The 27,152-nt window shown below is 44.0% G+C and overlaps 1 protein-coding gene across 1 annotated transcript in view; it reads right to left on the reverse strand.

Annotated features, from left to right (window-relative positions):
- The window catches only part of PTAR1 (protein prenyltransferase alpha subunit repeat containing 1), a 690,645-nt gene that overhangs the window by 193,015 nt on the left and 470,478 nt on the right, over positions 1-27,152 (reverse strand). The window contains exon 5 of the mRNA XM_044064362.1: positions 3,292-3,505. Coding sequence (XP_043920297.1) covers positions 3,292-3,505 — 214 coding nt within the window. The remainder of the gene's footprint in view (positions 1-3,291; positions 3,506-27,152) is intronic.

Consider the following 27,152-nt stretch of genomic DNA (forward strand, 5'->3'; position numbering starts at 1 on the left):
GTGACCGGTAGGATCCTGTCCTGACTTATAAGACCTACTCTTACTAGGCCATTTACACTTTTGGGGTTGTGTTTATTAACGGTGAACAAACTGATCTATTTTGAAAGGATAATTTCTAGGGACAGGGGAAAGGAAAATTTGCCTTATATCTTGCATTACTTTACTCTTGTCTTGTAAAGTTTTGAAAAGATCTGCTGCAGCACAGCCAAATAAATATTGCCTGTCCACAGGACAGTCTAGTAATCTGGCTTTGATATCTTCAGGAAGAAAATGGAATCTTAGCAAAGAATACTAGCGGACGACAGACCCAGACACAGTTGTTCTAGAAGGAGCATTTGCAACATCATATCTGCATGTGATAAGGGTATGGACGCTTGAGAGAAAGAACCAAGCAATAATAAAGCTGAAGACTTACTGTCAGAAGTAGGCACATCATAAAACATCACCCAGTTTAGAAATAACAGATAAAACATGTCTTGTCATATGAGTTTGGTAATTAATAGCTCTAAAAGCCAAAGTGGCAAAGTATGCACATTCTTGCTATATCTGTCCATGGCCATGCTATCTTTATCAAAAGGCAAGACATTAGGAAAAGACAGCAGTTTGGTAGGCTTGTCTGTAAACTATGAAATAACAGAAGAGTCGGAGGATGTGTTTTTATAAGGAAATTGTTGCCTATCAGGAACTTTATAGAACCTACAAGGCTTTTTAGGAGCAAGGGGCTGGGATTCATGAGTTAATATGCAGAATTAAAAGTATCCAGTAAATCTTCCAAAACTGGAGGAATAGTTCAAGGCTTAGGAGTTATCGGTTTACCTTTACATGTGCGTATTGCACATGGGCGACCGACAATTGTTCGAAAGACAGTTTGCAAGGTTTGCAAACGTCGAATGGAAGAAGGTTCGAATGTGCAATGAGCGAATGCACAGTGAGATTCACTCATTGCACATTCAACATTCTGGGGCAGATTGCACTATAGTGGGGAGTTGGAAATGGTTCCTTTCCCCGCTGTAGTGTGATCTCGGAGTTAGAATAATAAAGTAGGGGGGGAGCAGAGGGGGCTTGCCCCCCTGCATTACACTATCTAATTTTGTTGTCAACATTTATGTTCAAAACTCAGCGAATCGGCTATTCGATTTGCTGCTTTTCGAACATTAACAACTGTTGCTGTTTCCAGTTTCATTTTTTCGATGTGAATATATAAATACTCGCACAAGTGTGATTCAAGATTATAAAGGTAAACCGAGTCATGATCTAGAATAAGTCATATTATCTCCGCTGACCATCAGACACTTTAGAACTCTTCCACTTAAAATGTTCCAACGTTTTAAGAATAGTACTTCCAAAAGAAAGTTCCTCTAATATAGAGTCAAGGGAAAGGGATTCATCCTCATCTGAAGCCAGCTCCAAAGGAGTGTGGATTTGAGAAGTACAAAATAAAGATTCTTCCTCAGAGTCTAAAACTTCCTCAGAGGAAGAATCGCTATACCTCTTTAAAGGGGTGCAAAGAAAGGAGTCCCCACTGCAGAAGGAGCCTGGAAACTGAGGGGGCTGCAAAGACACAAAGGCTTTGAAAAGTACCTATGTAAAGTCCTGGCATTCCTTTTGAGGGTCTCTCACCAACGGAGTGGAAGAGGTGTGCTTAGTCTTTTGCCTCTTCTTGGTAGGAACATCAGCTTGTGCAAACAGTGGAGGTTCAGACCCCTGACGTATTTCTGTTAAGGAACTGAGTATGTACTGACAAACAATAATCTGAGGAATACCTTCCGGCCCCTCAGAAATAACTAGCCTTGGCTCCCCCTTCCCATCTAAAAGAGATGTTGGATCAGCCTCAAATAACATGTGAGTGACCTGCCCTATATTGGCCTCTGATTTGGTTGCAATAACTGAGGTGGGCAATGGAACCAGACATACCAAGTTCTCATCAGACATGGGGGAGACATCCAGCAGTGGCTGGAGAGCTGAAGTTTCGAATTTAAGACTTTTTTTTAACTTCCTTTTTGGAAGAGGCTGTACATCAGGACAGAAAGACTACTGACAGAGTACCTTGGGCAAAGAGCTTGAGAAGCTGATTTTTTGAGACATAACGACAAGGAGGAAAGATGGCTGTGGAGGTTCTTGGGGATGAAAGACTGACAAACTGAACACAGTTCATTTACTACCTTTGGCATGAAAGAAAGGTTAGCCCTTAAGGAAACCCTATCCTTGTGGAAGATGAGGAAAAGAGGAAAAGCCATAAGGCAATATTTCATTTTGAAGCTGTGGCATGAATGAATTAAAGAAGTGCAATATTATACCACTACAGCTGATATAAGCTGCATGCCTGGGGAGGAGTGACTTGGAATGCAATGTAACAATTCACAGCAAAGTACCTTAGAAGCTAAGCTAGGCGTGATGCACACGAAAAAAAAAACAGTGTTTTATAAGCTGCTGGTGTGCAACTTTTGGTGAAAATGAAGGCTGCTGTTGTGTGACGATTAGCCTTCATAGGTTCATAGGTGTGGAGTAGGCTAATGACCACAAGGGCCTTTTTAAGCCTAGCCATGCATCCCAAATCTCTGACAAGTTCTGGTACCCTTAAGTGTAGCCAAGGGGTTTGGAGATGAAGCAGTTACAAGCAGGGCCTGGGAGATAAACCTCTTACAGGCTGCCTGTGTCCATTAGAGACATAGATGCCAAACCAGGGATATATTTCCTGTTCCCCATGCAGTTGTCCAAGTTACACTTGAACTGAGTTAAGAAAGAAATCTGCTATGCATGGATGGGGAGCCTGTTCCAGAGACAGGGTAATCTCTAGGACAGAAATGAGCACCCCATGTTTGTCTCTCCACTGCACCATCAAAACAAGTGTTTGAATGTACTGGTTTCTTGCACTGGCTGGGAATCCAACCCATGTCCAATGCTACAAATGCATTGAAGCTTCCCAGAATGGAAATCAAACCTGGGCAGCAGCTGTGACAGAGCTGAATCCTAACCACTAGCTCACAAGGGACTCCCCTAAAATTAGTTTTATAAATTTGATCATTATGTCAACACACCACACAGGATATCTTTTCAATCTTTTCAAATTTCAGTCACAATTTGAAAAGTAATGTTTGATGCCTTCTTGTCATGTAAAACCTGTCAAACAACACACACAACAGTTAAACTGCAAATTCATATTTACTTTACCCATTCTGTTAAGTCACATTTCTGGAGGAAACTGCAAACATCACTTCTACTTGAAAAATATCAGCAGCTGCAATGGTCTCACTAAAGCTAAACTGCTTTCTATCTGAACTATTCTCATACCTTAACGTTGCATTTTGCAATGTGTTGTAAGACCCAGATACGATGAGACCAGGCATTATAGTTGCTTGGATACCTTCCTGCAGCCTCAGTACAGACTTTCATTTCTTCTTGTACTATCTGCTGTAGCTTTTCAGACAACTCCACTCCTGTACTGCCTTTATTGACAAGGCAAGGTAAAGAGGCTTCCTGAGTTAATTTTTGGAGCACCCAACGCCTAGTGAAACACACAGACAGAACAAATTAGAAAAACTAAAACAATGAAAAGCAACTATCTTCCACATTTCCAAAATATAACACAGATGGTGCATGTAACTATTCTTACATAAACTATGCACACATCTATTTGCTCAAACATAGTTCTATTTCCTAGACGAATATCAACAGAATATAGTTTTGTGTTGTTGAAACCGAGAGACAAGCTCATGTGCCTTTATCTTATAATTCCCTTTAATGAACAAATACAAGCATGTAATCAGAACTACAAATTTAAAAGTCCCGTTTTACAGACTTCCATTATCAAACAAAAATTTCAAAAGTAAAAAAATGCTACAGATTTACATTCACAAGCTTTACTGAACAGCTTTTACAATCTTATACAAATCTGATAATAGTCTGACATGACATTTAACTGTTCTGTTGTAATGGAGAAGAGACAGAGGCTACATCATAGAGAAATTCAATATAATACCATAGCAACTGCCAGTGTGGCCATTCTAAACTTCAGCATGGTAACACTCCTTCCTCCAGTAACTAGTTTTGTGGAACAGAAGTTTTGACCTTGAGCACATCCCACACAACTAGGGTTCAAATATGACCTTCAAAAATCAGCTGACGAAAGACAGGAATGAGAAGACAATGTTGGCTCACACATTCTTGGGGCGCGGGGGGGGGGGGGGGTGAAGGACAGCTGGTCACGTTTCAGCAATGTAGTGCCATCTGAATTTGACGGAAGGCCAGAAGAACTATAATTGGGGATGCTTGGGGAATAAGAGCCTATCCCCCAAAGAATGCAGGACAATTAATATGAGCACAGTGGATATGGGGAAATGTACATCCATAATGACTCAGCACTGCACCTCGCTGTCTAGCCAACAGATGAGAGTGATACGAGCATAAAAAAAAATCTCACTCCCAATGGGTGAAGAACACAATCCTCAGTCTTTGCCTCACTTACCAGGTGTCCTAAGATGTCGTGGATCAAAGGGAAAGAATGGACTAAGAAAAGATTGGAGGCTTGATGGTTGGGGAGGGAAAAGTAGCAAAAAAAGAAAAAATCTGCTAATTGGGGAGGGAAAAGTAGCAAAAAAAAAAAAAAAAAAAATCCGCTATTTCAGTAATTATCAGTTCCAGTTAACTTCATATGACTGAACATATGTTTAAAGCTTAAAAATGAAACAGATTATTATCAATGAATCTAAAATTTAGTAGACATAACAAATACCTACTCAAAAGGGAGAAATGCCAGACATGTACTCAGTATATCCAGTTGAGTTGTTGAGAAGCCTTCAACAGTTAACCACTGAGATTTTCCTTTCCTGCACTAATCAGCACGACTACTTTACATCACATTTCAAATATTTAAGCAACAACTTTACTTCCTTTATCATTGGGCAAATAAGGTGTTAGTGGATACACCTCTGTTCAAATGGAGAACCTCTTCTGGATAGCACACTAAGCATAATAGGTGTAAGGAAGCCTCAATCGCCTTCAACACTGTGGTCAATCTGGAGGAAGCAAGGGATCTAGAATAGCAGCCATGCCATGAGACTGAAATGGCTGTTGTGTCAAGTCAGAATTCTATTGTTTACAGTGAGGTTGCTTTCTAACCACAAAAGGTTTATTTGAAACCATTTATGGCCATCTTAAGGAGACCTGTAGGAGCCTTAGTACATTTCTGAGTTTTGTGATGAAGTACAGAATTGGATGGATTAAAAGAAAAGGTACAGGTATCCTCCTCATCATACAAAGAATAATGCAAACCACTAATGATTCCTCACAATGCCTTCCTGGACAAAGCAGTACAACAGGAGGAGAGCATTCCTCTGAATGTTAGGTTGATCTCAGTGGTTCCCCCCACCACAATACCCTGATCATACAAGATTTCTTACCCTCAGCTCCAGGAGAAGACTGGAGATAAGAATCAGGGAGCATACCATTACATTCACATCTTCCAAGAATGTGACTGTTGTAAAGATGAAGACTCTGGCTCTCTGTAAAGGGGGAAGAAACATGTGCTGTAGTGTTTATTTATATACCACACCACAGACTGGATGCTGCAGCAAGAGAGGCTTAGTTCTTGGCTATCCCTCCAAAGTCTTAAGGGCAGGAAGATCTGGCTGTAGCTTTAGCTGGATTATATGGATTCACCCTTTCCTGAGGCTACACTTTTCCTGAACCATGGAGGAACTTAGGTAGGCTCTTCACTCTTCTAGGGAGGCATCCATTATCAGGAATGATGTCAAGTTTTGCTGAAGGAATACAGACTTGCACTGAGATTGTTTATGGACCTCAGGCCCCAGATCTAGAAAGTATAACATGGTGGTGGTGGTAGAAAAGAATAATGATGTAGGAAAAATTCACAAGTCTATTTCTTACAATGAAATCACTAGTAGTATCTTTTAAGTGAAAAAATGATTTTTCATCTAGTTCTTTGCAATGTATTTCCTGCTCTAAGGTACAATCATGTACTTTTTAAAGCAGCTTGATAGTTTACTAATGTTATAAGGGTGAATTGCTTAAGCAACTTTGTCAATGGACTCACCATTTGTGGAGACATGAGTACGATGTTTGGTCACGACATGCATTTTAGTCACTAAGGCTATAAGCTGATCAACTGAAGGTTACTCTGATTCATCCTTTTTTATCAAAAAGGAGTGAAAAACAAAGCCTGACTATAAACAATGTTTGACTATTGAAATGTCTACTTTGTAATGCTAAGAGTTTGAATAATAAAATTTTGAGATCTTGAAGTTAAGAGTTTTGGGAGTAAAATATAACAATATTTTTATAAACAAAACACAGTTTAATGACACTAACAGGCCTTTTATACTTGAGGGATTTTAGGGGCACTATAATTACAGGTGGAATAAAAAAGGAAGTGCTGTGTTGGGTAATGCTAAAAATTGTTTTCATAGACTGTCTTTTTAGGAAGTGAACTTACTGAAATGAACACTGGTGTGGGAAAATTAAAATGGAGCAGGGCTTTATTTTACAGACCCCTCTAATCTGTCTAATGATAATGTCGATGAATTTTGTGCAACTTTTGGTGAAAAAATTATTTTCAGCAACATATAACAGTAGGTGATTCAAATGCTCCTCATGTGAAATAGTCCAAAATGATTATGGGAAGCAATGGCATTGATTATATAATTGAAATTAGTAAGGAAATCGGCTACTTACAAATAGTTGATAAACCAACTAAAAAGGACAAAATACTGGATGTTGTTTGGATTAAGAATGATATGACAGTGAACCTGACGACTGTCTCTGATCACTTGTGTGTTTATTTAGAGGCTTTATAGGAAGGCATCATTCTAAAAATAATGAGAGGGGGAGGGGTCTCTATATAGGCTGACTCCTTCTTTAAATCTTTATTTAAGCAGTCTAACACATATTCAGAGATTATGGGCATTAACACTGATGACAGTTCATCTACCTAGACTGTAGCCCTTTTCTATAGACCACCATCCCTAACAAGAAATAAGTTGGAATTTTTTGTGGTTCTTTGGACAGTTGTTTTCAGCATTAACTATGATATTGTTGTGGGTGACTTGAATGCTCCTTTTGTTAATTGGGTAGGCAATGAATTTGTAAGGACATTACTACCGAAGTGGTCAGTAGCAGTGTTGAACATGAATATACTCAGTTGATAAATATCCAAGGAAAAATAATATACTTGATATTGTCTGGGTCTATAGCAGTCTTGAGTCTAGTCATAGTAGTACTGAATATAATGTATGTGGATAAGACCATTTGTGTGTGTTAGGATGTCACTAAGCTAAAGAAGAAAATTCATCAAAATCAAATCAATAGCTCTGAAATTTTATCAAGCTAGTTATATAATAGGCTTAAATAATGAACTAGGTAATCAGAAGTGGCAGGAAGCTATGAAAGGCAACAAAATACAAGACTGTTGGGATAAGTTCTATAATTATACCAACTATATGACTGTAAGGTTTATTTCCTTGTTTAGTATTAAAGTTAGAAGTTTAAAAAAATGTTCACAGTGGTATAGTCAAGTAAATTAGATAGCTTAAAAAAACAGAAAGAATAGGTGTTGTTTAGATATAAAACGGATCCCAGTTGAGATAATTACAAGGTATAGGTGTGTGTTCTGACCTAAAAAAAGAAAATATGAGTTTAGACTGTCTAATTTTTTGAAAGATAACAATAAGGCCCTGTACAGGCATCTGAAGGGACATAAGGAGGACACTAATTCAAGTATTACTAATCGGGTTGAATTAGCAGGAGTTTTTGCTGATACATTTTTGACTTTATCCAATAATTGTGCTATGTTACCCTTAAACTTGTTAGGCGATACAATGATAACTGCCCCTCTATAACAGTGGGTATAGTGGAGAAGTCATTAAGTGCTATCAAGACAAATTCCATGGCTTGCCCTGATGGCCTTAACAGGTTTTCTATCTTAAAGATTTACAGGACTATTATACAGTGTTTACACTGGTTATTCTATCGTGTGTTAGGGGAGGAAAGCTCCCCACATATATGGAAAACTGCTTTTATCACACTTTTTAAAAATAGTAACAGATATACTAAATAACTTCTGTCTAATTAGTCTAACATGCATTTTAGGTAAATATTCTGAGAGTGTGATTACTTTGCTGATAATGGAGGATATAAGTGTGACTTTGGATATTTTTCATCATTGTTTCTGTTTGGCTAGATTATTTCTTATCAACATATATCCTCCAATATCAGTGATTAGTTCACTGATAATGGGGGATATAAGTGTGACTTTAGATATTTTTTAGCATGGTTTTTGTTTGGTTAGATCATTTCTTGTTACTTCCTTAATTTTTACCAGAACATATGGAAGCCAGTGGACCAAGATTTGGTGGTTGACGTAATTTATTTAAATTTGTCTAAGGAATTTGACTCTCTGCCGAATGGTGGCATTATCTTAATTTTATTAAAGCTGGGCATAAACTGGTTTGTAGTTATACAGATTGGTGAATAGCTGACAGGTAGGATAGTACGTTGAGGAATCCCTGAATATAGGAATGTAACAGTTGAGTGCCTCAGGGCTCACTGCTTGGGCCTTTACTGTTGAAAATCTTTATGTCCGACTACCTGATTCACTTATTAAGTAAGTTTGCAGAAGATACGAAGATCGGTGCAACTGTAAATTCAGTAACACATCAAGCAATCCTGGAAAAATACTTATATATCTTGTTTGTTTGGACACAAAATAAGAATATGAAATTTAAAGCATGTAAAATGAAAGTACTGCACTTTGGTTATCTTAATCATTGCTTTCCATATGCTTTGGATAATGTTATTTTACAAAGAGATGATAAAGTTAAGGATTTCGGAATATTAGTGGACAATCAACAATTATGTCAATAACCTGAACTGGGTTATCAAGAAGTAAGCAGATATCTAGGATATACTGCACAGTTTTTCAAGTCAGGATGAGAATGCATTGGTACCTATATATATATATATATATACATATATATATATATATAGGTACCAATGCATTCTCATCCTGACTTGAAAAACTGTGCAGTATATCCTAGATATCTGCTTACTTCATATATATATATAATTACTGTTACGCCCAATATTGAATATTGCAGTGCAGCTTGTATTTACAACCATTCACAAATAATTCAATTGGAAAAAATACACAATTATATTACTATAACATAAGCAGAGTTAATAAATTAAAATACAAGGATCAGTTGGTTAGCTGTCCCTATATTCTATAAGACACAGACTTTATAATTACTGTATAAAAGTATGAATAGTGCTATCTTGGCCACTCTTGATTTGGAAATGTGTCTTCATATGTTTGGTACCAGGAAAAACTCATTTCTTATGAAAAATTCCAAATAAAAACTTAAGAAAATGATGCTTTCAGTTTAGAGTTGGTAAAATATGGAATGCTTTACTAAGTGGGATAATAAAAGCTTCTAGTTTGAACAGTTTAAAGGCTTGGCATTACTAAATGGTTTGGAGAGGAGGTTTATTCAGTTTATTGAGAGATGGGAAGCTCAACTAAGGTCACAGCTGAGGCCCTGAGCTTAATTTAACTGAAGATAGAATACATTTTTGTTTAAGAAAATGTTTACTGATTTGTGTCCCTAAACTGACATTTTATCAAGCAGATTATGTTTTAGTCACTGGGGAGTTGGCTAACTAGAACTGGTATATGGTAATGAAAATAAGTCCATCAGTGACTGTTGGGACTTATAAATTTTATAAGGGGAAAAAACGCTGAGAGAAGAAGGGAGCCACTTTTGAGATTTTAAGTATTTTTTCTCTGTTTATTTGCTAAGTTTTTCTGCATAGCTGCCTAGCTTGAGCATTTTCTGGCTTGTTAAACTTGATTTCTGTATTAGTAGCTGTATTTAGAGCACAACCAAAAGCTGTTTGCTGAAATTCCTGTTTGCACTTAATTTTAAATCGTTTTTTTTCTTAAAACTTGCATATTTTCTGTCCTTGACCTAGCACTCTTGTGTGGGGTCATTTACTGCACTGTTATAACTTGATATTACTTGTGAACCTCTGCTACCTCTGTAAAAAACAAAAACAACAAAAAAAAAATCTTGCTTTTTTCCCACTTTTCTGAGAGTTAAAAAAGTTCAGTTACAGGCTTGCTGTTCCTGAACTGTTTGAAAGTTTCTGTGAGGCCATTTTTGCTTGGGCTGGAGGAGAGTCTCTCTGTTGATCAGTGGCAGTGACTAACATTGAGCAGCTTCCCTGCCCCCCATAGAGGTGGTTACTGACTTGAAACTGTAGTTTTATTTTCCCTTTTGGGTCTATATTCCTGCTTCTTTCCAGCCCCTGCTATCAAGCACGCTTTAACGTGCTGTAGCGCGATTTAGCGCGGAGTTGCCACTAGAGCAGCATCGGGCAGCGCCAGTTAAACAAGGTTAAACTCTTTCTGGCTCCAGAAAGTCTGTTCTTCAATTTTTCCCTTAGAACTGCTCTGTTAGGAACCTAAACAGTTTACACCTACACTAAAAAGTGCAGCACTTGTTCCAAATAGCTTTTCTTCTCAAAAGCTCAGCACTTGTCTTATAAGCATATCCCTTGTCTTATAAGCATTCTCTTTGCAGGTCAAGCACTCCTATATTATACAAATCTCTCACTAGCAAAACTCCCCAGGAGTGCTCACTTCCCTGCTAAGCCCACTACTTTTCTGTCTCATACCAACTCATAATTCTTTCTAGCATGTCGAAGGGTCAGATGCTGGCGTCCTCTCCTGCCCAGTTGGTGAATCTGGGAATTCTGAGACAATGTTACAATTGTCTCATGTACACGGACAACCCTCTCCTCCTCCCACGTAACACTAACACTTGTGAGAGATGCAGCTATTTAGCCAGACTGGAGGCTGAGCTCTCTCAACTCAGGACTGGCAAGACCAGGCAGGAGGAGAAGGCAACTACACACACCACAATACCAGTCTCACATAACTCAACCATACCACTGAATCAAACACATAAACACACTAAGACATACTCGGAGGCTCTGAGTAAAAATTTACCTAAACAGCAGAGGCCTCCAAAGCAGACACTCAAGCAACTGCAAACTCAATACACCACACAAACAACACATAAACAACAAAATCAGTGTGCAAAGCAGTCACTGCCCTTAAGGCCAAATACAACACCAAACATACTTGTCATAGGTGACTCCATAGTCAGACACACTGACGTCCGCTCACCAGACTGAGTAAGGAGAAGGTCACAGTAAGCTGCCTGTCGGGCGCTAGAATCCGCCACATAACACAAGCACTCAGGTCTCTCAACAGCAGGTACAAGTACGACTCAGTCATTGTCCACGCTGGTGTCAACGACCTGAGACGCACCTCCTTGGACTACATGAAAAGAGACATTGAGGAGCTCTCTGATTATGTAGCCCAGGCAGGTATGACCCTGACCTTGAGCAGTATCCTACCTTCACCTAGAATGATGCCACAATACAGTGATAAGATGATCAGCTTTAATAATTGGCTTAAATTCTGGTGTCATTCAAAGGGGATCCAATGTCTGTCTGCCTGGGATGACATGCTGGACAAGCCATGCTGCTTCAAGGGACGGCTTGCACCTGTCACCCCTAGGCTTCCGGATATTGGCAAAGGCTCTTGCCACCCCCATAGTGCCTTTTTTAGGCAAGGCTCAAATTCTAAACCTACCACCCTAGAACACAAAAAAAAACTAAGGGTAATGCTGCTCAATGCCAGAAGTCTCAATCTCAAGATGCACGCACTCGAGGCCCTTCTCAGTATGGAGAACATCGATGTCTGTGCTGTGACAGAAACCTGGTTCAAGGCTCCTGAGAGCACCCCAGCACTAGCAGGTTTCACCTCATATCATGCGTTCTGGTCCCAAAATCCGGACAACACCAAGAAAGGAGGGGGGGGTGTCCATATTCATAAAGGACACCCACACCTCAAGGTTGGTGGCAACGCACGATGCATCGGAGACCATCCAGGTGCAATTAACCATAGGCAAGACTGCTCTGCAATTTGTAGCATGTTACAGGCCACCCTCTCAAACTCAGGAACCTCACATGGCCTTCCTGAAAACAATGGAGGAGATAAATGTATCTCCAAACACCATCATACTAGGTGACTTCAACTACCCTAATATAGACTGGGAACACTACTCAAGCCCAAACACTCTAGCCCAAAGGTTCCTGGAGTTCATAAACTCAAATGCCATGGAACAACTAGTCACCATCCCCACAAGAGGAGAAAACATACTTGATCTCATCATCACGAACATGGGATCAAAATGTTCAACACCGAAGTATACCCCTCACTGGTGAGATCAGATCATAAACTAATCTCGCTGGAGGTCCTCATCCCGCCCCACCTGAAATAAAAAAGACCACAGTGAAAAACTTCTCAAAAGCCGACTTCACACTTCTAAAAACTAATGTGGTCTCCTTTAAGGCCCCTGAGCCAGTGGTAAACATTACTCAAACCGCTGAATCACTTACAAATGCCTTCTACCAGCACCTACAGGACTGCATGGATCAGGCAATCCCAAACAAAACTAAGACTCTTTGTACCAAAAGCAAGCGTTCAGTCTGGTGGACCCCAGCCATAAACAAGCTCTACAACAAAAGGAGGAAGCTACTACAAGATAGAGCAAAATCCTTGAAAGGTAAGACACCTTTGATCATTATAAGTAAAAAACTAAGAGCTCTCATAAAATCATTCAAGGCAAATTTTGAGAGAAAAATCACCAAGGACTCAAAAGACAATCATAAGGCCTTCTTTAGCTATGTTAGAAACCTAGGAGGAAACTCCCAGATATGCTCAGAATTAGTTCAAAATGATGTGAAGATTACTGAACCTACACACATTGCCAACATACTGGCTGACAGGTTCAGTGCAAACTTCTCCCCCTCACAAAAGGAGAGATATCTATACCAGAGGATTGTAGCCCCCCAAACATCTCCAACACCCAGGTGAGAAAGTACAGTTTTGTACCTACCATAAATGTAGATGTCCGAACTGGATAGCATCTGCAGTCATAACAACTGGGTTGTCCTGTCGTCAGGCAGCCCTTCAGTCGGCCGGATTCCAAAGTCCGGGTCCGGGTCCGGCTCCGGCTGATGTCGCACTTCACCCGACGTCATCTCTGTTGGTCCTCGGGTATAAAGGCATCAGCCGACCCCATTTTCCTCAGTGTTTCTTGCCCCAGATGCCAGTAGCCCTCCTGGAGGTTAAAATTTGGATAGATGCCAATGTTTCCAAAAAGATAGAGGTAAACACAAAAATAAGCATTTATGTACATACATACAAACAAATACACCATAAAAGACTCCCTCCCACCAGCTAGCTATTAGGAGGGTAAAATACCCTAGGAGTACCACAGAGGGGAAGGAGGGAGGGTAATCCTGACTGCAGATGCTATCCAGTTCGGACATCTACATTTATGGTAGGTACAAAACTGTACTATGTCCTTCATGGATGCATCTGCAGTCATAACAACTGGGTAGAATACCATAGCCAACTAGGGGAGGAGGATAAAACTAGATTATGGTGTGTTTAGGATCCCTTGCAGTACAGCAGTGGCAAACCCTGCTCGGGATCTGGAATATAGAGGTAAGTTATAATGCTTGGCAAATGTATGCACGGAGGTCCAAGTAGCCGCCTCAATAATGTCTTTGGTTGCCACTCCTCGTAAGAAGGCTGTGGTAGTGGCTGTTGCCCTTGTAGAATGAGGTCTTATGTTCTGTGGAATTGGTTTTCCATGGAAGGAGTAACAGAATCGTATGCAATTTCCTATCCATTTGGAGATTGTCTGTTTGGAAATAGCTTTTCCTTCCCTTCCTGTTGCATAGGCTACAAAAGTTGGTCAGTCTTTCTGCTATTTTTGTTCTGTCCAAGTAGTAGCGTAGCTGTCTATGTACATCCAAGGTATGCAGTATTCTTTCCCTCTGTTTTGTGGGTTGGGAAAGAAGGTAGGTAGGTGGATTGCCTGGTTTAAAGACACTCTGGATACCACCTTAGGCATAAATGTAGGATTAGTCCTCATGGACACTCTATCTTGGTGGAAGATTAGGAAGGGTTGCACTGCCATTAAGGCCTGTAGCTCTGAAACCCTCCTTGCTGAAGTAATTGCCAGTAGGAAAGCAGTTTTCCATGACAGGTGTTGTAGGTCTGCTGTTGCTGCTGGTTCAAAGGGTGATAGTGTCAACTTTTCTAGCACAAAGTTTAAGTCCCAAGCTGGCAAAGGTGGTTTCCTTGGAGGTTTTACATTCTTGATTCCTCTGAGGAACTGCCTGAGCAAAGGGTGCGAAAAACAGGTGGATCAAAGCTGTATTCTGCTGAAATAGCTGATGCATGTATCTTGATGGAGGAGTAGGACAAGCCTGAATGAAGAAGTTCGGCCAGATACTCTAGAATGTTAGGCATATCTATGTTTGACACATCTTTTCCTCTTTCAGTACTCCAAATGACAAACCTTTTCCATTTTCCAGCATAGTTCCTTCTTGTTGAAGGTCTGCGTGCTTCAAGAATAATGTCTTTAACTCTTTGAGAAAGTTCTGGGTTAGCTGTTGCTATGTGATGTTCCATGCAGTCAGTTGCAACGTTTTTAGGTTTGGATGTATGATGCTGTAGTTGTTCTGAGTTAGCATCAAAGGCATCAGGGTATTGGCCACATATTGTTCTGAGACATGCTCCTCAGCAGTGGGTACCAGTGTTGTCTTGGCCAGTTTGGAGCTATCAGGATTATCCTTGGACGTTCTTCCTTGATTTTTAGTAATACTTTGTGTATCAAGGGAAGAGGTGGGAATGCATATGCTGTCAGGCCTTTCCAGCTGAAGGAGAGCGAATCCACTTTCCATGCCAGTGGGTGTAATGTCCTTGTGCAGAATTTTTTGAGCTGGTGATTGAGAGGTGATGCAAATAGGTCTATCTGAGGCATTCCCCATTTCTTTGAGATGGTTTTGAAAATGCCCGGGTGCAGTTTCCATTCGTGGGCATCCGATGTGGTTCTGCTTAATATGTCTGCTAGAATATTTTCTTTTCCCGGTACAAACATTGCCTGTAACTGGATGTTGTAGCTGAGTGCCAGGTTCCACAGCTCCAAAGTCATTCTGCATAGGGGGTATGAATGAGTGCCTCCCTGCTTGTTGATGTACCACATGACTGTGGTGTTGTCTGTCCTTATCATCAACTGGCCCTCTTTGAGGAATGGTCTGAACCTTTGGATTGCCAGTTTTACTGCCAGCATTTCTTTTAGGTTGATGTGCAGGTGAAGTTGATCCTGTGTCCACAATCCTTGTACGCATTTGTCCAGCATGTGGGCCCCCCCATCCTAGGTCTGAAGCGTCTGTTGTGATGGTCTGGCTTGCTTGACATCTGCGAAAGGGTAGGCCTGGGTTTGTCTGGCATGCCTGAGCCCACCATAGGAACTCCTGTTTTAAGCATGGAATTAGTGGGATTTCTGTTTCTAGGCTGTGACTGTGTTGGGACCATAAATTCTTTAGGTACCACTGTAGTTTTCTCATATGTAGTCTGGCAAGTGGGACCAGGATTATGCATGATGCCATGAAGCCCAAGGCCTGCAGTACTTTTCTTGCTGTTAACTTGTTCAGCTTTGTTAGTGCCAAGAAGTAAAGAGGGAGTTCTTTTGTTTTTCTGCAGTTAGGAATGCCATTTGTTTTACTGTGTCCAATTCCGCGCCCAAGAATGTCCTTGTTTGGGATGGTATCAGCCTTGACTTTTGTAGATTGACTGTGTATCCCAGTGCTTGTAGCAAGTAGATGACCCTTTGTAAATCTGTTGTCAGCTTGCTTTTGTTGTCCCCTTGTAGCAGGCAGTCGTCCAGGTATGGGTAAATTTGTATTCCCTGTAGTCTGCAATGGGCAATTACTGATGCCAGGCATTTTGTGAATACTCTGGGCGCAGTAGATAAGCCAAAGGGCAATGCTGAGAATTGATAGTGCTCTGATCCTGCAAGAAATCTGAGGTATCTTCTGCAGATTGGTCGAATGGGGACGTGCAGGTATGCCTCCTTGAGATCTAGAGTTACCAGCCAACACTCCTTGCCCAGCATGGGAAGAAGTTGCTGTAGGGTCAGCATTTTGAATTTTGGGACAATGATGTATGTATTTAAGGCGGACAGGTCGAGAATTGGTCTCCAACTTTTTTCCTTTCTTGGAACTAGGAATAGTCTTGAGTAGAACCCCTTTCCTTGCTCTGCAGTTGGCACTTTTTCACAGCTCTCATGTTTGCTAACTGCATTATCTGTTGTAGAGCCTCTGTTTTTGATTTGGAGGTAGATTTGGCATTCCTCTTTGATTGGCAAAGTGTGGAAGTGGGATATCCTTGATCTATGGTTTGTAAAATCCACTTGTCTTTTGTTATATAGTGCCAGTTTTTTGAAAATAAGGTTAACTTTCCGCCTAGAGGAGCTGCTATTTGTTCCTGGTAGGCGGATTTAGGTTTCAGTCACTGTGGTTGTGTTGATGTGGTGGCAGTGGTTGTGTCTGTGCCTCTGTTGTTACCTTGCCACTGTCGTCCTCTGTAGGCACCTCCTCTGGATTGGTTTCTGCCTCTGGAACGACTGTTTCTGCCCCTTTGAGATCTTGTGGAGTCAGGAAAGGACCAATTTTGGCAGGCCAGTTCCTGCTAAACCTTGGGGCTGAACCTGCAAGAAATCTTTAACCGCTTGAACGGATTTTGCCTTTTCTTCCATTTTCTTCATAACCTGCTGGGCAGGTGTACCAAACAAACTTGTCTTATCCATAGGAGCATCTAGTAACTTTGCTTTAACATGATCCGGTAAAGCTTGCTCCTTTAGCCATGCATGCCTTCTTATCACTGTGCCAGTCATGGCTGATCTAAATGAAGCCTCCAGTGCATCATAGCCACATTTTAAGGAATGGTTACTAACCTGTTGTATGTTATTTACCATTTCTAATACATATTTCTTATCAAGAGATTCATCAGTGGTTAGCTTTTTAGTTAACTGATCAAGCATAAACTCTTGGTATTGTATCATGTGAAACTGACAGTTTAAAGCTCTAGCTGAGAGAGTAGCTGAAGTGTAGACCTTTTGCCCCATCTGTCTAATGACCTTGCTTCCCTTTCAGAAGGAATAGGGTTTTTAGCTATGGTCGGCTACTACCTTGGGACCCTGGGATATAGTTTCGGGTCTGCAAGAGGGCCTTGTAAAGGTGGTGATGAGTGTCTGGCACCCTGTAAAATCTGTCTGGTTTGGCAGGGGCTGGAGGTAAAGAATCTGGAGCGGAGCAGACATCATTGAAAGCATCATCCACCACAGAGAGAACAGGAGGTATAGCTAAGGGCCTGTGTTGTGGAAGGTGCAGAAAAGTCCTAAGTCTTTTTCTGGAGTCTGAAAAATCCTGTTGCTGCCATTGGAACTGCTCTCATGGCATGTAAGGTTTCCCCAAAGGAAAATTCTTCTGGTGGGGAAGCAGCTGGAATGGATTCTTCAGCATCAGAGTCTTCAAAATTAGAGAAAGGAGCCTCTGGCTGGTCAGTTATGTCTGATTCATCGGCTGAATCATCAGATGACACTGGCTCAGGGGGCTCTGCCCTAGGTCTCTTCTCTGGGGCTGAGAGGCCCTGTCTGGGTGAGATTGAGATCCTCTAATTAATGAAATTAAATCTTCTGCCAGAGTAAGCATTTGAGAACTAGAGGAGGGCCTGGTTGAAGGGGTTTAACAGGCACTGTTTTAGTAGTCTTGGCTGCTTTAGCCCTGGCGAAGGCCTTAATGGACATGGCTGCTGGAGGCCTAGCAGCACCACGTGCTGGGGTAGAGACATCCAAGGGAATGGTGTCTGATAAGTCAGTGGCAACCACCGTAGTGGGTATAATTTCTGAGGCCGATTCAAGAATGGTAGCATGGGCCTCAGTTGTAGAGATAGATTCAGCTGTACTTTGATCAGTTTTCTCGGTTTCGGCCGAAACCGAGACACTCATGATTTGCTTAACCATGGTTTCAGCCGAAACCGCGGACCGCGAGTGTCGGTCTTTATCTTTGCGTTTTTTGGCAGATTGGGAAGTCAGAGGATCCGACGGCATAATGTACGCAAAATCAGAACCGAAAAACTGTTCAGCAAACTCCGACCGACGCCTAAGCGTTCGTCGGTTGAAAGAAGCACAGGCCAAACAGGCTGCTACGTCGTGGGCTGGGCCTAAACAAGGCAGACAGTAAGAGTGGAAATCTTTATGAGGTATTTGTTTCCCACAGGTTAAACAATTATTAACTTTTTCTGACATCGGCTGAGGCAAGAAAGAGTCCCCAACGGGGTACTTAGCTTTAGAAGTCTTCGAAGTAGTATTCGGTAGAAGTAATCTCTGGATCCGACCGACCGGCACTTGCGAACAGCTTCTGCTTCGGGCGCCACGCGGCAAGAAAGACGGAGGAAAATGGCGTCGGCTGATGCCTTTATACCCGAGGACCAACAGAGATGACGTCGGGTGAAGTGCGACATCAGCCGGAGCCGGACCCGGACTTTGGAATCCGGCCGACTGAAGGGCTGCCTGACGACAGGACAACCCAGTTGTTATGACTGCAGATGCATCCATGAAGGACATCTGCTCTCTCCAAAGCAAAAAACACAGCATCCATGGGACCGGATGGTGTCCCCGGCTGTGTACTCCACGAACTCAATGAGGAATTAAACCCGCAGTTAGGACAGCTGTTTAATCTTAGCCTCACCTCAGGATACGTACCCAAGGAGTGGCGCATGGCGACTGTGGTCCCACTTCACAAGGGCGGTGCCTCCACCGACCCTGGAAATTACCGTCCCATTAGCTTGACAAGCCTTATCTGCAAAGCCATGGAGAGGATCATAATGGAACTCATAAATAAAGACATAGGGAACTTGCAGACTTTGGATCCAACCCAGTTTGGCTTTGTCAAAGGCAGATCATGCCTTTTAAACTTGGTTGACTTTTTCGAGACAGTCACCAAGGCCATTGATGAGGGAAAGGCAGTCCATACAGCCTACCTTGACCTGGCAAAGGACTTCGACACAATACCCCACTCAGGTATCATCGAAAAACTCATCAGCTTGAATGTAAACCCATACATCACAAGATGGGTTGCAAACTGGCTAAGTGACAGAACCCACAGGGTCAGAGTTGCTGGAGCCATGTCAGACTCAAAGCCTGTCACAAGTGGTGTCCCACAGGGATCAGTCCTGGGTCCACTCTTGTTCGGCATCTACTTTTCTGAAGTACAAGCAAACACAGGAGGGTTATGGCTGACAAAGTTTGCAGATGACTGCAAACTGGGCGCCATAGTCGAAAACACATCTGACACAGATATCCTTCAGAAGGGCCTCACAGAAACAGATAACTGGTGCCAGCGCCATGGCTTAAAGTTAATTACCAAGAAATGCATAGTCATACCCTTCGGGAAAAACAAGGTTACCCCTAGCTACCATATAGGTGGCAATCCACTTGAGCACAGAAGAAGTCATCAGGGATCTGGGGACCCAGGTTGACAGTAGCCTTTCGTTTGACACTCATGTTGCTAAAGTAGTTAGGAAAACCTTCTACATTGCCCACCTGATCATGAAGGGATTCACATCTAGATCAAGGGAGGTCATCGTCCCCCTGTACTCATCACTCATTAGACCTATGATTGAGTACAATGCCCCATTCGGAATGTATCTGACCCGACACCTGCAGCAGCTGGAAAGGCCCCAAAAGTTCCTCACCAAAGGATAAAGGGTCTCAAAAATATGTCTTATGCTGCCCGACTGAAAGAACTCCAGCTCTATTCAGTCTCATACCGCTTGCTCAGAGGTGACCTGTGCCTGACATATAAGGCCATGTCAAACCCTGATTTGATGAATATGCTTCACCTCAAAAATCTAGATCCCTCAGAGCCACAAGGGCGGAGACTTAAACCTTGACACGGTTATTAATAGAACGTGCTGGAGGGACAGATTCATCACCCAGAGACTCCCTATGCTGTGGAACAAAATCCCGGTACATGTGAGGCAGAGCACCTCGCTGGCCTTGTTCAAGAGGAATCTTGACCAATGGATGGGGGATCGCAGATATACCCCAGGGATTACTTCAGTGTCACTGCTTGACAGAGGCACAGCAAAATAATAGGCATAGTTTTATTCAAACTAAAGGGGTGGCGAAAGCCAAATAACTATGGGCTAGGCTTATAAATGCCCTTGGGCAGATAGCCTAGTACGAACCTATGAACCTACTCTTTGATTGATACACATGTTCCTTGTGAAAGGAATGGAAGACAGTGTAACTGAAAAAAATACATGGTGGACTCTGAAGTTTGATGAATAGGCTTAAAAGAAAGAAAAGACTATGGCTGTTGTACAAGAGGTCACCAAGTCTATACGGAGGACTAGCTATCTGAGGATCCGAACCATTTTGGCACTTGGTTCCAGGAAAAAAACACCCGAGTAATTACAGGAGAGTACAAGACAATTCTATTAGTTTATGTAAGGAAGATGTTTTGATTAACAACCCAAACCAGTTACTGACTTTATATGCAGAGAAGTTCTCTGCTTTGTCCAAGTGTTCTCTCTTGGACACAACTAATAGCTACAAGTATAGTGATTCATGTCCTGCTATTCTGTCAACTGCAGTTCAGGTAGCATAAATAGGAAATTAAAGCAAACAGTAGCAGCTGGGCCTGACAATCTAAACAGCTGTCAAACAGAACCTTTAGTGGTAAAGTTAAAGAGGACATTTCTGAGTAGTTGTCAGTTGCACACTGGAAGTCCTCCAAGGGCCTGTACTTGTGTTTGTTTTGTTTAACTTTTTCATGTCTGACTTTCCAGTGGAAGGGGGCATGCGAGTCAGCAAATTTGCACAATTCTAAAACTGGATCAGTTGTGAATTCAGTTAGCAATCGAGCTAGAATTCAGGGGTTTCAGAACAAACTATATATTTGGTCAACATGCAGGTTTATGACATTCAGTACTGACAAAGATTATCCACATTGGAAGTAACAATCCATGCTATCTATATGCCATGAACATTTTTTTATATTTGCAGAGAACCTAAGATCAGGGATTTGGGTACTGCAAGCAAGAGGCTTAACTATGAGGATAATCTACTTTTGTTAACTAGAAAGTGTTATTCAGCATTAAAAGATATACTGTGCTATATTACCAGTAGAGAGAAATGTTCTTCCACAGTACAAGGCATTGGTCTGGCCCTACACTGATTACTGTGAGATGACTTGCATTTATATTCAAGCTCAGTTACTTAGACTGGAAAGAGTCAGAAATATTTCACCAGGCAAATTATGAAAAGACTGTTTAAGCTGTCTTTATATTCACTTAGTTATACATTAATATGGGGGGATCTTATATTAATTTACAAATGTCCAATAAATGTTTCTTTGGCAGCTACATTAAGTACTGAGTACAAGTTAAACTCCTTTGGTACTGGAAATTAGAAGTTATGTACTCACCATAACGTTCCATCTGAGTAGGTGACTTCATTTGGATGCAACCTGTGGGTATCGGATCTGACCTCGGATCCGAGCCGGCCTTTCAAAAGCTTAGGCTCCGAGCTCCTAGCTCCTCCCTCTACCCATAACCCCTTGCCAAGCCCTGACTGACCTCAGATTGAGTTTGCCTATATAATACTGAATAAAGTATCTGAACAAAGCATAAATACTCGCTGTATAAAGGTCAGGGGGATGGAGGGATGGTTACATCAAATGAAGTCACCTACTCAGATGGAACGTTATGGTGAGTACATAACTTCTAAATCTGAAGTAGGCAGACTTCATTTGTCTGCAACCTGTGGGACAGAGTCCCCAGCTACCTGAATCTTGGGCGGCCGTCATGGAAGGATGTTCCGGAGCACCGCTGAGCCAAAGGATGCTCTTCCCCTGGAAACAACATCCACCTTACAATGAGAAATAAAGGTATGAGGTGAGGCCCAAGTGGCTGCCGCGCAGATATCATCCAATGACACACGGGACTTAAAGGCGGCTGACGTGGAGACTGCCCTAGTAGAATGAGCCGTAACCCTCTGAGGAGCAGGTCTACCTGAAGTGTCATAAGCCTGCAGAATACAATTAGCAATCCATCTCGATAGTGTGACTTTAGAAACTGCTTTACCCAAAGCAAATTTAGCAAAGGAGATGAACAGCTGATCTGATTGCCTGTGACCAGTTGTTCTGTGAATGTAAAATCGTAATTGTCTATGAACATCCAAGGAATGCAATTTGTATTCTCCTTTGTTTGAGTACTTGGGAAAAAACACAGGTAAGTTGATTGATTGGTTGATATTAGATTCTGAAGAGACTTTTGGAAGAAAGGATGGATTGGTCCTGAGGCACACCCTATCTGGAAAGAAGGAAAGGTAAGGCGGTTTGACGCATAGAGCCTGAAGTCCAGACACTCTTCTGGCTGAAGTGATAGCTACTAAGAAGGCAGTCTTCCAGGAAAGGTACTTCAGGTCTGTAGAAGCTGCAGGCTCGAAGGGAGGAGCAGTAAGGGCTTGCAGAACTAAAGATAGGTCCCAAGGTGGTACAATCTCTTTGACTGGAGGCCTCAACAAAAAATCCCTTTAAGAAAGGTTTTGCACAATTTAGCCGTCATGAGGGAGCTGTCTCATGACCAATGTGATAATGAGAGATGGCTGCCAATTGTACCTTAATCGTGGAAGAACTTGCCCCTTGATGAAAGAGGTCTGTTAAAAATCCAGCACTGCTGACATAGGTGCTGAAAAAGGATCCAAACTTTTCTGGACCGCCCAAATAGAGAATCTCTTCCATTTACTCCGATAAACCTGCCTAGTGGAAGGTTTATGAGCCGCCACTAGGATGGCCTTGACCGGTGACGAGATACCGGAGTCCTAATCAAGGATGGAACTGGAGCAGCCAAGCTGTCAATTTCAGGGTGCGTGATTGGGGCCGGAATTCCCAGAGGGTGGGAGATGAGATCCGGATCGGATCCAGAATCCAGGGTGGATTCACTTTGTGAGACCATACAAAGGGAACCAGGGTTGACGAGGCCAGAACGGGCAATGAGAATCATTCTGCTCCCCAAACTGTTGGCTTTCTGCAGAAGCCTCTGCATCAGAGGTAGTGGAGGGTAGGCATAAAGGAGACCGGGAGGCCAAGCATGCACCAGCGTCTCTCGGGATTCCCTGGTGGGGAAGCAGAGCGAAGAAATTGTCGCATTTGGCGTTTGAGTGAGAGGCAAAAGATCGCAACAGGGTTGCCCCAGACGGCAAAAATCTTCTTCACTACCTGAGGATTGAGAGACCACTCGTGAGGGAAAGAATGGTGCGACTGAGTTTGTCCGCAAGGATGTTGGATTTTCCCAGAATGTGCGTTGCTACAAGAAAGCGTTTGGTGGAAATTGCCCATTCCCAGACTCTCATGGCCTCTCGACAAAGGGGATAGGACCTGGTTCCTCCCTGTTTGTTGATGTACCAGACTACCGACATGTTGTCTGTCTGAATCGCAATAGTCCCTGAAGGAAGAAGGTTGTGAAGTGCTTGCAACGCTAGGAGCACAGCCCTCATTTCCAGGACATTTATATGCAACGAAGTCTCTGTGGGGTTCCACGTGCCTTGGACAATCTTCCCCGCAGAATGCCCACCCGAGGCGAGAAGCGTCCGTGGTCACTGTGGCTCGGGAAGCGCTGCACAAAAGGTCTCCCTGTCAGAGGCTCCGGAGACCGAAGCCACCAAAGAAGGGAATCCTTGCATGCTTTGCTGACCGCTATCGGACTGTTGAGAGAGGAACAGAGAGGGACCACTGAACCTGAAGGGTCCATTGAAGAACCCGCATGCGTAAGCGCATGAATAAGAAGCGGGATAGCTGCCGCCATCGAACCTAGGGCCCTCAGGACCGAAGCTGCTGTCGGAAATGGTTGCAGGACGCTGCGACATGACACTTCAGGTTGGAAATTCTGTCTGGGGTGAGGAAGGCTCGCATTGACCTGGTGTTTAGCCTTCCTCCTATGAAATCTATAATTTGTGTGGGGTGCAGTAAAGATTTCTCCCAGTTGATAGTGATGCCCAGCCTTGGGGCTATCTGAAGGAAGTAGTCCCTGGCTGAGCACAGAAGATGCCTTGATGATGCCGTCAGGAGCCAGTCGTCCAGGTACGGAAAGACCTGTAATCCCTGGAGTCTCAGGTGGGCCGCTACAACCGCTAGTACCTTGGTGAACACCCTGGGGGCTGAGGTGAGACCGAAGGGGAGGACCCTGAACTGATAATGACTGGCTCCCAGCCGGAAGCGAAGAAACCTCCTGGACCGTCTGTCCATGCGAATGTGGTAGTACGCATCCTTGAGGTCGATGGAGCACATCCAGTCGTTCTCCCTCAAGAGGGGGAGTATAGATTGAAGGGTGACCATCCGGAACTTTTGCTTGGTTACTGACAGGTTCAGCAGGGAAAGATCTAAGATCGGTCTTAAGTCCCCCGTTTTCTTTGGCACTAAAAGAACCTGGAGTAAAACCCTGACCCGGTTTGATCTAGGGGGCGCACTGGATAGCTCTTTTCTAGCAGCTGTCGATTTGATAGCTGCTGCCTCCCTTTGGTCGGGTGGTACATCTGGGAGGCTGCGAGATCTGGGAACTTTGTACAGGGGAATTGTATAACCTCTGGATATCACGCGAAGCACCCAACGGTCTGTTGTGATGGACTCCCAAGAAGTTAGGTGCCTTGAAAAACGCCCCCAGACTGCCTCCAGAGACGGACAGCCGGGCAACCCTTCAGGGCTGCTGCGTGGGCCTATCAGAGAAAGGTTCTCTGGACCCAAAGTTTCTAGGAGCCCCTCTGCCTCTAGGACGGCGACCTCCCTGTCCTCCTCTGCCACGGGAGGACTGGTTATCCGGAGCAGGTTGGGACTGCTGCGACTTCCGGAACCACATCTTCTTCTGTCCCTTTTGGTTCTTCGAGAAGGACCTCTGGGGAGCTGAGAAGCGGACTCCGACGGCAGACAGCGTCTTCCGTCCTTCTCGCTCTGGACCAATGTTTCATGAACAGTTTTGCCAAACAAGGCAGAACCATCAAAGGGGCATTCGCGAAGTCGCCTTGAAGGGCTCTGCGAAATCACAGTGGCGGAGCCAGGCCTGCCGCCTCATGACTAGACCTGCTCCGCTGGCTCTAGCGGCTCCCTCGGTAGCGTGAGAAAGTAGCCGCATAGATGTGTTAGAAACTGCTCTAAGAGTGGCCATTCGGGTGGAGTATACCTGCTTGTCCTCACCCGACATGGACTCTGGGGGAGATGCAGCGTATTCTTTAATCAAATCCCGCTGCATCCTGATGACGTGTGCCATGTAGTTCAGTGCTCTCAAAGAGAAGGTTGCTGAACTGAAAACTCGCTTCCCAATGCGATCCATCGAGCGGGACTCCTTGCCCGGAGGATGCATAGAGGGACTCTACTGGGCCAACTCCCTCTTAGTGGCTGCAGACATCATCATGGCATCTACTGGAGGGCCTTTGCTCCAGTGAATGCGGTCCTTGGAGGAAAGGATACGGTCAGGACGCTTGGGTACAGGCTCAACGGTGTCCAGATCCTTCCACGCTCTGGTGGATATAAGGTCCACCAGAGGGTCGGCAGGAGGGGACACCCAAGAGGTAGATGGGCCCGCCTCGAATGCCTCCAAGAACACAGACTCGTCTGAGGAGGCCTTGGGGGCAGACCACCCCCCCCTGATCCTCAACATTTCCATAATGTCTCCAAATGAGACGTCTTCAGGGGGTGACCTTGGGGAGCCCTCCCCTTCATCCAAGTCTGTGTCTTCGATAACGGACTCGGGAGTCCATGTGCCTCCTTTGCACTTACGCTTCCGAGGTACTTCTTGGGCGCTGTCCGAGGAGTACTCTTCCGCAGCTGGATGTTCCAAGGGAACTACTTGGGACATCGAGGCGGGCTGTCCCTGGGACCGGCTGGTGGGAGCCTGGCCCAACTGCAAGGGAGTGCGGGATGGAGCCGTGGCAGGGACCGGGGTCCGGAAGTCCTCAACAATGCCCTTTCCACTACGTCGAAGGCCGAGGGGAGCCAGCTTCTCTGAACCCGAGCCGACCCCACTCGGATCCGGCCTTGCGGATCGGGCGGAGCAGACCGTCGGATCCGAGACTGGTGTGCTCCGACCTAGACGGAGCCGAAGACACTAGCTCCCTCGGATCCGAGGCTCGGTCCTCGGCTCCGAGAGGTCGGGTCCGGCACCCGGCACTCAAGGGATGGGGCGGGTCCGAGGTGCGCCGACCTATCGGATCCGACCCACCCCCGGATCCAACTCTGCCCGGCGCCGACAGCTCCGAACCCATGGTGCGAGTCGGAGAAGGAGCCAAAGGGGCGAAAAAAAAAGTGAAGCCCCTCCCGGATGGGGGGGGGGGCTAGGAGCACTCCCATTTGCATTTGGGCCTGGATGAATTTCCTCATCATCCGGTCCATGTCTGCTTCACTCATGGAGAAGGTAGATCTAGTCGAGGCCACCGAAGCGGACCTAGAGAGCCGCCTTGGGGACCTCGCTGAAGGGCTAGCCTCCTCCTCCTCGGGCCCAGGAGAGAACCGAGGGGAGTGGAGCCGAGGAGGAGGAAACTAGAAGGCACAGGAGAGGCCCGCTTGGATGGAGGAGCCGAACTAGAGGTTTCAGCTCTCCGTTTGTGGTGCCTCTCCTTCTTTTCTCTCTCCCTAGAAGTCTCTCTCTCCTCCGGCGTCTTAGAGGGAGGTTGAGTCCCAGCCGGGGGAGGAGAGCCCACAGCAACTGCTTGCTGTGTAGAAGGGCAGAAGCGGCGGTATCTGGAGGAGAAGTCCCGCCAGAACAAGCTTCGACCTCCGCTCCCTCAAAGCTCGGGGGTTGAACCCTGCACAAATGGTACAACCAGATGACAGGTGTTCAACCCCCAAGCATTTAACACCGAGTGTGGCCATCCGCCCGGGACAGCTTATGGCCACACTCGGTGCACTTAGAAAAACTGCCTTATGGGCTTCAGACATACTCTAGCCCTAACAGGCCTAAACACACACAAACCACTCAAACTACGCAAACCCGGGAAGAAAATATAAAAGATAGAGGAAGGAAAGCCTAACAGACACACTTCTATCTAAAATAATCATAAAAGGTTAAATTTTACAAAATTTTCCTGTCAGAAAACTTATCTGCACTAGGAGCTCAAGGAATCCGTCGCAACTTGAAAGCGGCAAACGAAATC

The sequence above is a fragment of the Protopterus annectens genome, chromosome 2.part2 (assembly GCF_019279795.1).
Source record: "Protopterus annectens isolate FY-2018-M chromosome 2.part2, PAN1.0, whole genome shotgun sequence".
NCBI classification, from domain to species: domain Eukaryota; kingdom Metazoa; phylum Chordata; order Ceratodontiformes; family Protopteridae; genus Protopterus; species Protopterus annectens.